This window comes from Arachis stenosperma, chromosome 5, assembly GCF_014773155.1.
Source record: "Arachis stenosperma cultivar V10309 chromosome 5, arast.V10309.gnm1.PFL2, whole genome shotgun sequence".
Taxonomy (NCBI): domain Eukaryota; kingdom Viridiplantae; phylum Streptophyta; class Magnoliopsida; order Fabales; family Fabaceae; genus Arachis; species Arachis stenosperma.
The window spans coordinates 139,938-152,368 of record NC_080381.1 but is presented as its reverse complement, the minus strand read 5'-3'; the positions used below and the strand labels follow the sequence as shown (position 1 = coordinate 152,368).

The following is a 12,431-nucleotide window of genomic DNA, read 5'->3' as shown; positions in this document are numbered from 1 at the left end:
GGGTTCTATATTCCATTTCTAAGATTTAAACCCTGGTGCAACTAGGTAAAAGGCCTACAACTATGCTTAACATCCTAGTTCGAAGAGTTATGCTATGCGTTCTATAATTATGATAAGCAATAAAACAAGGCCCGAATACGAGAGGGTTTTCTTTTTTTTTTTTTCCCTTGGGGGGGGATAAGGGAAATTACATTGACACATACTGATTAGAATTCCATAAAATAATAAATAAAATTGTAAAATAGTTATCTAAACTACTCTAACGGATCGATCCCCTTAAATGATCCACTCATCCAGACACAAAACCTGTGGTTTAGTTAACAATAACATCAACAAAATTGGCAAAACTTTGAATGGTGCCAAATGCATTTATCAACAGCTACACAAAAAGAAAAAAAAATCCACCAACCTATAACTCTTGTAACAACATGCACATGTAATGTGAATGAAAGTCTAAATATTACAGACAGACCATTATTCTGATTGCAATCTGCTGGCTTCAAACAAGTTTTGCAAGCATTCAACAGCACCTTCGTAGTTTAAGAAGCCCATATACCAAAATTCATGATTGTCAGCAGAAATCACCTGGATGTACTTTTCAGAGGGATTGACTCGGCTTGCCGAAGGATTAACCGCTTTTAGCTGATGTAATGGGATGACTACCTACAGATATTACAACAAATCAATAAAAAAAGAATGAACAAATGGCGAGAAAATGATTTAAGATCAATCAAATTTAACAGCAAAAAAAATATATATATAAGTTGCATAGATTTCTTATTTTGTCACTTCACTTCTCAATCACTTAGGGACTTTGGGCATCGCATAATACCCAAGTTCCTAACAATACACCGCCTTTGGAGAGCTAACATCCATGGCCACTTCACTCTATCGACACTAGCCACTTTGCCACCAGCTATCAGTATTTACCTTAATCCAGTCTATAGGTATCCTGCTCCATGACGCCGGCAAGCGAGGCTCTAATACCATTGTTAAATATCTAAAGAAAGTTAGAAACCTCACCCTAAAAGCTAGCTGTTAAAGGAGAACTATTCTTCTTAAATACAACATCAAACATCCCATACTCCTCAATCTATACCATTGTTAAGTATCTAAAACAAGTGGGAAACCACACCCTAAAAACTAGCTATTAAAGGAGAAGAACTATTCTTAAATATAACATCAAACATCCCATACTACTCAATCTAAGACTTTGGGCACCCCATAATACCCAGAGTCCCAAACACATGCTAATATAGGGCACTAGGTTAATACTTAATAATGAAGGCATTCAATTTAAGACACTTGGGGATATCTTTTATCAACCATTACATCATCAAACATTAGAAAATGCAGAAACAATCTTCCTAGAAGCCCTTCACTATGAAACATATGAAGAATATAGATTCTTCCATATTCATTGATATATGTATTCAACAATGTCCTAGATCAAATATGTTCCATTTAAATAAAAATGTTCCGTTTATTATTTGTTACATCACATTTACTTAAACATTTTTGTTTGTATAACAATTTGATCGTCATAAAATAATTATATCATTGTATAAGTAATTTGAAAGCATAGCTAGGATCAAGCTGAGACTTGAGCTCAAGTTTTAATCAACAGATACTTGGGCTTAAATTCTCAAACTTGAAATCAGATTTGATATTTCCTGTCCAGTGGGAACTTGAACCCATGACCACCAGCCACCAAGTCACAAGGAAGCAAAGTTATCATTGCTCCATGGCTCACATTTCCATGGATAGCTTATTTAATTAAACAAATTTTAAACTTGCCACTAAATTCAAAATCAGACCAGTACAAAAGATTGCCACTTTGGCGGAATGAACAAACAGTTGAAAGTTAAACACAACCTTATTCCTGCAAGCAGTTGTTGAAAAGTTCAAATCAGTGAGTCTTTGAGCAGCACAACACAGGGTAATTAAATTTTGGTGCAAATGACACCTCAAAAGACAACTCTTAGTCTCTCCCCACCAAAGAAAAAACTCTTGTTATTTTCCCAGAACCAGAATAGCTGCATATGCAAGGTTAGTCATTGATTTTAATGAGCCTCCTAAGTTCCAAAAATCACCATTATCTGGAATTTGCATTCATTGTGGCTAATACCTTTAGATAAGTCCAATATAAATAGATATAGCTGCTTTCAATAACAAATACACAAGTCACCCAGACAGATTGAAAAAAATGGTTTATTTTTCAAATATTTATTTCTTTATTTAATAGGTACCTTATAATAGCTCCATTCTGTTTGGTTGTCGGATTTATAGGAAAGAGGATTGTCACTACAATAAGCAAGTTTTGCAGTGGATATATACAAAATTCCCATTACTGGTCCAGCTGATGTGGATAGATAACATGCAAAAGAATTTTGAAGATGTTCCCCTGGAACTGTGTCAAAAGTACGTAGGAAAATTTTCTCGTAACCACCTTCTGCAAGTACCTTTGTTCCCTGGGCAATTCGTCCCACAGCAGCTTCAGTGAAACTTGGGTTTGTTTTTACTGATCACGACATAAGTGAAAGAGGCCAGTCATGTTATGCTGGAGATTCAATGTCATCAAGAATGATAATAGGGACAAAAACAACAGAGACAGACAATCCACTAACTACAGTGATCATTAATACAGAAAAACTCAACAGACACTATGGTCACTCATGAAAATAGGAAAACATGTAGAAGTTATACATCAGCAAGAAAACACCACCTAAGCAAATGGGTATGGCACACTTATATGACAGCTGCGGAAAAGGATTCTCTAAAGAGTCTAAAGTGATAAAATAAGAGGTTAATCACAATTGAATTTGTAACCTTTATCATCGTGAGCCCCACTACCTAGATTCAAGGGTGATTAAACTTTCACTTTCTCACTTTAGAGGAACTTAATCCAACAATGCACCGCTGGGAACCTAAAAACACCTCAGTATTTCACTTTAGATGCAGGCTCACAATCGTTACCATGATCATACTTGATTCTACAACACTGAAATATTAGTTCCTACCGTTCTCCATAGTGACATGTAAAACAGAGTAAAATTTCCACAATATACCTAAATTTCTTCATGATGGTTCCGAATTCTCACAACAGGTCGGTCAAATTCCATGTTTCATCCTATAGAATCAACTAACCCTATTCCTTGGAAATAAAAACAACTAACAAAACACGAATTAAAAAGAAAAAGGAGAAAAAAAAAACACACGTACAGTGCTGCCAAGTGTTTCCGGCAAGAGTCTCAGCCTTACGGGAAGCTTCTCCCACCTTCCTTCTCCACCTGCCAAGCACATTCCTAACGGTTTCCACCTTATCTGAAAATATACATGTATAACATTCAGAAACATTGTTCAAGGAGATAGAGGCACCGAAAATTCTAGAAGCAGCTGGCACAGTCACTCACCCGTGACGTTGAACGAAGAAGATGAAGAAAAGTAGGGATTGGAACGAGATTCCTCGGGACTCGACACGAAGGTTGATTCGGTCACCAAGTCAGGACTCCACCGCACCGACTTCTTGACGCTTCCCGGAGAAGCTGCGTGCTCAACGGATCCCTCCGTCGACCGCATCGATTCCGATCCCGACGAAACCGGTGGCTTTTCTGCGGTGGCCTCATCGGAGCTCTTCGCGTTTCCGTTCAGGGCGTGAGCTGGTGGATCCTTCGGATCAGGTCGTCGGTCTTGTTCCAGCGTGGTTTGTTCCATCTTAGCGGAGCCTGGGGATTGAAGGGTAGCGCGTGAGCCGGCGCGTGTTGATTTTGGATTTGAACGCCTTCGTTGTGTGTTGAATTGGTAAAGAAGTACGGGTGTCTCTTTTGCTGAGAAGCAAAAACAAAAGTAAAGTAAAACAGAAAGAACTAATAAGAAGCTTCTAATTTTTTTTTTTTTTTTAACAGAGAGAAGCTTCTACTTGAAAATTGGAACTTGTACGTTGCAAACCGGGATTTGAGAAGGACATGATTGTAATTTCATTTAATTAAAATGTTATAAGAAATCGTACCTTTTAGAACTTAAAACATATGAGTTTTGGATTTTGATGAAAGATTAATAAAATTATTAGAAATGTTAAACCCCCAACTTTTTTAATCAAATCTTGTCAAGTCAAATTTAAGTAAGTGTGCTTCTTCAACATTTTTTTTGTATATTCTCTTTTTTTTGTTTTTTTTTTTATTATCATTAACATTATTTTCTCTTCTTTCTCTTATTCATTCTCTTTCTTTTTCTATTCTTCTTACTCCTTCTCCTGATTTCATTTTTTTTATCTCTTTTTTCTCTTTTATTATAATAGTTACTAAAGTCATCTTCATCTTTTTCTTTTTTTTTCTTAAATCAGTAGCACATAATTAATTTAACAATAATAAAAATACAGATTTTAATTATAAATGACATAAAAAAATTCGAATGATAAAAATTTTAAAAATCACAAATTCAAAATTTTAACTCACTCAACCAGCAAAATACACTTAAATATATTTTTAAATTAAAAAGAACATATCATTTTTTTGTAAAATAACACAAAAATTACTAATTTTTTATATATTAGTACAATACTACATAATCTATTCTGTGATAACAAACACACATCATTTAATTAAAAATGATATATAAATTTTTTATAAATGACACAAACAATTTTTAAAGAATTAAAAATCTTAACTCATTCAATCAACGAAATACATTTAAATATGTTTTGAATAAAAAAAATATAAATTTATTACAAATAACACAAAAATAGCATCTTATATATGAGTTTAACACCATGCAATCAGTTCAATGATAGCAAAAATACATTATTTAGTTAAAAATGACATAAAAATTTTAGTGAATGAGACAAAAAAAATTTTCAAAAGATCACATGTCTAGAATTTTAACTCATTCAATTAATAAAATATAAATCTATTTTGAATTCAAAAATATATTAATTTATTACAAATATAAAAAAAATGAACAAATCTCTTATCTATGAATTTAATACTACACAGTTAGTTCAATGATAATAAAAATATATTATTTAATTAAAAATAATACAAAACTTTTTAATTTTGATATGTTTTATTTGGTTAAGAAATTTTGTGAGTCATGGACTCATGGTTAAAATTTTTTGTCAAATCTTATTGGTGTGAAGGATCTAGGTCTTGGACCTAAGGTCGGATTTCTTCTAATTGAACCCTTATATTGGGCCTCATTCATTAGGCATTTGTCAAAACAAAAGCATTGAATGTAATACAAAAAAAAAAAGCATTCACTGTAATCGATCGCTAAGGAAATGCTTCTGAAGAAAATGGGCCATCACTGACAATATTCTATGTTTTTTTTTAATATTTTTTTTGTAATTTAACTCAGTTAATTACATCAACAATATTTATGACTTTTAACCAGCGAGTTTTTCACTAATATTAATAGCCCATTATTATTATTATTATTATTATTATTATTATTACATACGTTGATATCAAAGATAACGCAATTATTTTATCCACGTGCAAAGATGTACATATACATGCATTTTTTTTTATTAACATTGTTGATACACTATATCAGAACAACTCTCTGAAACTTCACTTTCCCGTTCTTATTCTTTTCTTATGTTTATTTGCATTTATTAAAATTTGAACTCCCAATATTGTCCTTATGTCTGTAGTCCAAATTGGACCCATTTTCGATAATGAAATGACATAACTACCTTTGATAAAAAAAAAAAAAAAGAGTGGTTATAATAAATTTATAATAATAGTTTCTACAGATATTGTCCAAGTTTCAGAGAAGTGACAAGGGGCCAACGCGACGGTCACTCACTACCATAGGAATCCTCTTAATATTCTCAATGAAACCTACCATAATTTCAAGACTCTTATCATCTGCAAATAAACAACAACCATCGGATCCAAATAAATAAATATAATATATAAATAAAAATTTGACTAACCAGTGTTTAACGATAAAAGACACCGAGTCACCAAAAAATAAAAAGATAAAAGACACCTGCTAATGTTATTAATTATTTAAGAATTTTTTTAAAGTTGGATATCTTTAAAACTATTTTAGTTTTATTTTTGTAGTTATAAACAAAAATGTTTCCATTTTTTCATATAAAACTGTATCAATCCATGAATGTATAGAATAAATTACAATCACGGTCATTATAATTATTAGTAGTCATTAAAAAAATGATACTAAAACTAACCAAGTTTGGGGATTGTGTGGCCTCTTGGATGACGAATGACAATAGGGTCTCTAAATGCTTGAAGCAAAGCTATGCTCTCTGGTTTCTGGAAATCCGATTCGCCTTCACAAAACATATCTTGTTATTAATAATACTAGTGGAATAATAGATATTTACATGTCTTAATTCACCCTTTTTTATTCAGCGTGTATCATTTAATAATAGTAAAACAGTAATATTAAAGAAACAATAACTAAAAATTATCTTATTTAATTTAATATCTATAATTTTATATATGTTTCATTTATAATTATATTTTTATTATATCTAATATTATTCAATTATTTTGACGACAATTAATGAATATAAAAATAAAGTAAGCAGTAATTAAAAAATATAAAATAAGATAATTTTTTATTATTTTAGGCTACTTTTTATTATCTTTCAAATATTTTTAGTAATAAAAATATAATTAGTCAAAATATTAAGAATTTTACTTTGGTAATAAAAAATTCTTTGAATTCAAAATTTGGAAATAACAAACATTTCGCTTATGAATTTAAGAAAAACGTGTATTTTAAAAAAGAAAAGTTAGGTAGAGAAAATTAAAGATGAGAAAACCTACCTATAAAGTGGAGAGATAGGCAATCAATTGGATCTGAAAATGCATTGGAAGCCAGTTTAGGCATTTCATACTTGTTTCCACCAAACTTGGCTCCTGATATCAAAATCAAAAACTTGATCTTCTCTACCTTCGCAAGTGCTACTCCCTAAAGTCATCATTGTCACTCAAGTTAATCAATTCAAATCAAATATAGCTCATCTTTAATTTAGATTGCAGTCTAACTAGTAAGTATTTTAGAATGAATAAGAATAATGTTACGTGATAAATAAAATTTAATATTTTTAATTAACATCTGACTAATAAAAATATTTTTATATTAAAATTTAAATCTTCAACCCTTAAATTCTAATATAGTATAAATATAAAATATTATTCCAAAATATTGATTGATTTACACTCTTCATTCAATACAATTCTACATGATCTGTAAAAGCTAAGCTAAGATTCCTTTCCTTTTCTCTGTTTTTCATCACACAACCACTTCCTGTCTAAGCTACTATCCATTCATTGTTCAATTCTAACATTTTTGGTGGGTGAAAAATTGTTCTTGAAGTCACATCTTGTCTTAATATATGTATGTCTTTTTTTTAACTACAAATAAACTTGCATACCTCAATATTTTTATACAATTCTAAGATAGTTATATGTGAAACAAGATCGATTAAGTATCACAAAATGGATTGAAGACAATTACCTGAGCTTGCATTCCAGGCAAAGCAGAAGCTACAAGTGCGCCCTGAGATCATTGCTTGGTTAATCAAATGGGAAGAAAAAGGAAAATTTAAGAGAAGGGGAGTACCATATATATACTGAACTTAATAATAATAAAAAGAATATTAGATATATATAATTATTTTCTGTGAATGATGATTATATGTCCAACAAATACTAGCTGTTACTTTATCTTTTTGTCTTCAAGTCAACAATCCTAAAAGTACTAATTAAGTATTGAATGGTTTAAAAGCTGGAACTTTTCTCTTATAATTAAAACACCTAAAGATCTCCGAAGAAATCATTAATCGAGGCTTACCTGAGAGAATCCAAGTAAACCATCAAAAGGGCCATTCTTAACCATGTAATCTTCAATGTATGCTACACATTCTTCGAAGTTGCTGACCAGTGAAAGATCCTGTATATGAATACATAAGCAACTATTATTAGCAACATGTTTTAGAACATTGAGTTAATTCATCGTCACTATTTCACTATAAAGTTTATAACAGTAACCTCGTTGGTTCGAAACCATTCATAGTAAGGAGGATCGGAAACACCAGCGACTGCGGATTTTGCATGTGCTGGAAACTTGCCATCGAGGAACACAAGTTGCAGCTTTTGTGTTACAATTTCTGGCCACCGTGACATTATTGATTTCTTGAGGATTTTACCACTGGTCCTGTATCCATGGAAGCAAAGGACTCTGGGGTTTCGTTGTTGGTTTTCATTATCTTCCATGTTGCTCCTATAACTTGCTTTCAGATTGATTTTTTTAGTTTAATTTATTTTTAATTTGATGCCTGTTACGTCCTTTTACCAAGGATCGTTTTTGGCCGAAAAAATTTAATATGGAAATAATATTGGAGATGTATGTGGTCCAAAATAGGATTGTGAGGTGGTGTTTTTAGGTATCATGGGCCTTCTCCTCGCACTATATAAAAAGGCTTTTAAATTTATTTTATTACATCTCGTCCTATTCAAGAAAGCTGTGCAACCAACTTTGGCGGTCCCGCAACGTGCTGGTATTCAAAGGAACCAATGCAACAATTGAAGAGGAGATTGAGTGTGCCACAAAGGAATTTGAAGATTTTCTAAAGATAAACTCAAGAAACAAGGAATTAAGGATAGTTGACTCTTCATTGGCTCAATTAAGAGAGACTTAGGAGATGCCACCAATTAGAATTGTGAAAATTAATGTTAATGCATCAGTGCTAAGAAATGTGCATAGAGATGTGGGTGTGATTGCAAGGAATGAGATGGGCTTAATTTTGGAGGCAGCTAGCTGGGCTATATCCTTTCACTTAGAGGCCTCTGAGGCCGAGACATATGCAATCTATTTAGGAGCAGAATTTGCTCAATATTTTTGTTTCAATGAAGTAATCATAGAGAGTGATAGCTATGAAGTAGTGAAAGCTCTTAAACAAGGAAAGCCAATAAATTCTTGTTTTAGAACATTTATTGCTAACACATTAACAATATTAGGAGGACTTGGATTATTTTCCTTTAGTCATGTCAAGAGAAATGGAAATAGAGTGGCTCATGAACTAATTAAAATGGCTCTTACTAATTCAAAACCATATACAAAATCTATCCATGTTGGATGTTTTACCATCAATGGAATTTTTTTTGAAGCAAAGGATCAACACATTAGAGTAGAACGTGAGCAAAACAAACATAAAGTAAATCTGCATACAAAAGTTATGAATCTTCTGTCATCTTTGGCATAGTCATCAATAATCAAAAGGATCATTATCAGTCCATTCTTTGTAGCTCAAAAACGTTCTTGTCTTTATGATATCAACACCTGTTTCTTTATTATTGAAAATTCTAGCATTGCGCTCCAACCAAACGTTTCAAATCACTGCAAAGAACCCAGTCAATCATATCTTCTGCATGTCTTTTCTAATGTGCATGCTGGTCCAACTCTAAAACAGTTCTTCAATGATTCTAGAAATGGTCCAATCTCTATCCCAAGCCCTCAACCATGCGCAACATACCTGCCATGTGAACTCACAAAACAGAAATAAATGCTGCACAAATTCTATCTCCTTTTTACATAGTACACATATATTATCACTGTTAAGAACAACGCCTAATCTACTTAACCTTTCTTTAGTATTTACTCTACCCACTAGCACAAACCATCCAAAAAGCTCAATTCTTGGAGGTATCACCCATCTCCAAATTGAACTTGTGAAATTATAGCTCGTAATCTCGTCCGATAGGGTCTCCGATTGTAGCACCTGCATAAAAGAGTTAGTAGAAAAAATATCTTTATGATCAAATTTCCAAACAACATTATCCTCTCTACCAGTTGATAGCTTTACTGGCCTTAATCTCTCATGAAGATGATGGACAAGTTCCAATTCCTATTGGAACAGCTTTCTCCTCCACTGAAAGTTCCAAATCCAGTCTAACCCTTCCCAAAATCTACAATCCCTAATCACAGATCCCTGCTGGTTTGAAATAGAGGAGAGCCTTGGAAAACTCGCTTTCAGGGGGCCACCTTGAACCCAGTTATCTTTCCAGAATAGTGTTCTTCTTCTATTCCCTATTTCCATTGTCAGGCCACTAATCATTTTTGCCTTCACCCTCTGCTCTTTTACATTCAACTGCAGATGTCTTTTCAGGGCCCTCATTTTACTGGTAGAGTCTGATTTGTTAGCATTACATTAGGATTCAATTTGTTACACGAGCAAACAATCTTCTTCCACAGTGGACATTCATCCTTTGAAAACTGCCACCACCACTTAAACAACAGAGCAGTGTTCCTAAGAACTGCATCCCCAACTCCCAAACTCCCAACCTTTTTTGGGGCCTGTACCACCTCCCACTTAACTAAAGGGATACCATAGTTACTGTCCTCCTTACACCACATAAAGCTCCTCTGTAACGCAATCAGCTTGTCAACCACCGCCTTCGTCATCTTGTACAGACTTAAGTAATAGATTGGTAGGCTGTTCAATACCAATTTGATGAGGACTAGCTTACCTGTTTTCTTCAGAACCTTCGCTTTTCATAAGCTGAGTTTCTCTTTCACCTTATCTATGATTGGTTTCCAAGTTTTCACCAGGTGCGGATTTGCACCTAATGGGACCCCGAGGTACCTCACAGGTAAGTCTGCTTGATTGCACCCTAGTAAGCCACACACATGATCTACCCATTCCTGCTCACAATTCACCGGAATCAGATTCGACTTATCAAAATTGATGCTTAGTCTAGATATCAGCTCAAAACACCGCAACAGCCTCTTATAATTCACAATTGTCTCTGTCTCTAAAGGACAAAATAATATAGTATCATTTGCAAATTGTAGATGTGACAATTCGATACGATCTCCTCCGACCAGTAGCGGAGCGATTCGTCCCTTCCTGACGGCTTCCCCTAACATCCTATGCAAAACATCGACCATAAGCACAAACAGAAGGAGAGACAGAAGATCTCCTTGTCTTAGGCCTCTCTCCATTTTGAACGGTTTGAAAGGCGACCCGTTAATCAGGATTGACATAGTGACCATACTGACACACTCCTTCACCTAAATCTTCCATCTATGACCGAACCCCATCTTCTGAAATACAATATCAACAAAATTCTATCTGACTCTATCATAATCAAAACTTTTTTATTCTGTCTAAAAAAAAAAAGCTGCGAGGAAAAAGGGTTTTACCCGCCTATCTCACATCATTCAAGAAACGTTTTAATTTTTTTTAAATAAAAAATCAAATAGTTAACTGCGAGAAACTTTTTTTATTTCTAATAAAATAAATCAACAATGTTTTGACATAATATTTTCTTCAATTAGTTAAGTGCGAAAAAATTATTATTTTATTGTATAAAATACTAATATTATTTTCGAAAAAAATTAATTATTTTATAAAAAGAATGATTAAAAAATTAATATTTACTTCTTTATATAAAAGAATTAACTAAGTTTGTGAAATGAGTTTACTTTTTTATACAAAAAGGTTACGCCACACAATGCATAAACTCATTTGATAACTATTATCGTTAAAAAAATTATTCAACTAATAGAAGGATAAAAATGACAATAAAATTTAATATTAATATATACAAATAATTTATTAAAAAATTAAAATATATTTTTGTCTATTATATAAAAATTTATGTATATTTTTGTCTATTTTTTCTTTTGAAAATTTTTATCCATCTTTTTCTCCATTAGCAACCCGATAGTTAGAACAAGACAAAGAACGTGGGAAACGCGTAATGTATGTTTTCATTTTTTATTCATAGTTATCCACTTATATTATCCTTTCTATAATTCTGGTCATGTTTGATTCAGTTTTTTCCTTTTTAATTTTTTTTTATCACAATTATGATATGTTGTTTCGTATATTAATGTTCTAATATTACGCATCTTAATCTAGGGGCCGGGTGATCATTATCAGGATGGAAATTTTACTCTATCTTTAGCCATTTAATCATGTAAATCATTATTTCAAATTGAACTGAAGATAGTAGCTGTTGGTTGTGCTTTTATTTATATAGTGAGTATTTTTATAAAGATATCTTCATAGGAAGATAATAATAACATTATAAATTGTTAAAAGTTAATTTAATTAAATAGGTTCAATTAAACATATTAAATTATTTAACTATTTATAATATTATCTTTACATAAAAATATCTATAGATAGATAACCATCTCTTATCATGTTTTTGTGGTGGCAAATCGTGTAACATGGTTTGTAAGTTTGTCTTGTAAATTATAGGTTTTGCATTGGCAGGTCTTCTAAGAGTATTCTTCATGCTTTTTGAATTCCTTTAAAAAAAAATCTAAACATAGTTAATATAATTTGGTTAAAAGAAAAATATAGTTTAATTCACAGCATATATTAGCATTATTTTGATGAGTAATTTATAAATATTTTCATAATACTTAAAGAGTTAAAAAATGTA

At 32.1% G+C, this 12,431-nt stretch overlaps 3 protein-coding genes across 4 annotated transcripts; all 3 read right to left on the bottom strand.

Moving 5' to 3' along the window:
- Positions 1 to 206: 206 nt before the first annotated feature.
- LOC130982612 (GLABRA2 expression modulator-like) lies at positions 207 to 3,866 on the bottom strand. 2 transcript variants are annotated; one of them, XR_009087182.1, is made up of 5 exons: positions 3,414 to 3,866; positions 3,223 to 3,324; positions 2,250 to 2,521; positions 1,876 to 2,036; positions 207 to 663 (listed from the first exon to the last, which is right to left on the bottom strand). XR_009087182.1 is itself a non-coding variant. In XM_057906654.1 (4 exons), the coding sequence occupies exons 1-4, from the start codon at positions 3,712 to 3,714 to the stop codon at positions 475 to 477; spliced, it is 864 nt and encodes a 287-aa protein (XP_057762637.1). In that variant the 5' UTR covers positions 3,715 to 3,862; the 3' UTR covers positions 207 to 474. The 2 variants fall into 2 exon arrangements, 1 of the variants encoding a protein (XP_057762637.1); XM_057906654.1 differs by lacking the exon at positions 1,876 to 2,036 and having other exon boundaries at positions 3,414 to 3,862.
- A 1,663-nt stretch (positions 3,867 to 5,529) lies between these two features.
- Positions 5,530 to 8,399, bottom strand: LOC130982774 (uncharacterized). Its single transcript, XM_057906858.1, has 6 exons — positions 8,025 to 8,399; positions 7,828 to 7,926; positions 7,492 to 7,533; positions 6,798 to 6,942; positions 6,194 to 6,295; positions 5,530 to 5,867 (listed from the first exon to the last, which is right to left on the bottom strand). The coding sequence occupies exons 1-6, from the start codon at positions 8,247 to 8,249 to the stop codon at positions 5,767 to 5,769; spliced, it is 714 nt and encodes a 237-aa protein (XP_057762841.1). The 5' UTR covers positions 8,250 to 8,399; the 3' UTR covers positions 5,530 to 5,766.
- Positions 8,400 to 10,527: 2,128 nt separating this feature from the next.
- Positions 10,528 to 10,977, bottom strand: LOC130979347 (uncharacterized). Its single transcript, XM_057902768.1, has one exon. It carries the CDS (start codon positions 10,975 to 10,977, stop codon positions 10,528 to 10,530), a length of 450 nt encoding a protein of 149 aa, XP_057758751.1.
- Between the last annotated feature and the right edge of the window lie 1,454 nt (positions 10,978 to 12,431).

What these genes read in the sequence shown, in the direction of transcription:
- LOC130982612 (XM_057906654.1), bottom strand. Translation starts at nt 3,714, where the DNA reads ATGGAACAAACCACGCTGGAACAAGACCGACGACCTGATCCGAAGGAT. An exon ending in TTCTTCGTTCAACGTCACGG is followed by an intron (nt 3,325 to 3,413) that starts GTGAGTGACTGT and finishes GTATATTTTCAG; the next exon opens with ATAAGGTGGAAACCGTTAGG. An exon ending in CGGAAACACTTGGCAGCACT is followed by an intron (nt 2,522 to 3,222) that starts GTACGTGTGTTT and finishes TGTCGTGATCAG; the next exon opens with TAAAAACAAACCCAAGTTTC.
- LOC130982774 (XM_057906858.1), bottom strand. Translation starts at nt 8,249, where the DNA reads ATGGAAGATAATGAAAACCAACAACGAAACCCCAGAGTCCTTTGCTTC. An exon ending in TGCCTGGAATGCAAGCTCAG is followed by an intron (nt 6,943 to 7,491) that starts GTAATTGTCTTC and finishes TGATGACTTTAG; the next exon opens with GGAGTAGCACTTGCGAAGGT. An exon ending in CCACACAATCCCCAAACTTG is followed by an intron (nt 5,868 to 6,193) that starts GTTAGTTTTAGT and finishes GTTTATTTGCAG; the next exon opens with ATGATAAGAGTCTTGAAATT.
- LOC130979347 (XM_057902768.1), bottom strand. Translation starts at nt 10,977, where the DNA reads ATGGAGAGAGGCCTAAGACAAGGAGATCTTCTGTCTCTCCTTCTGTTT.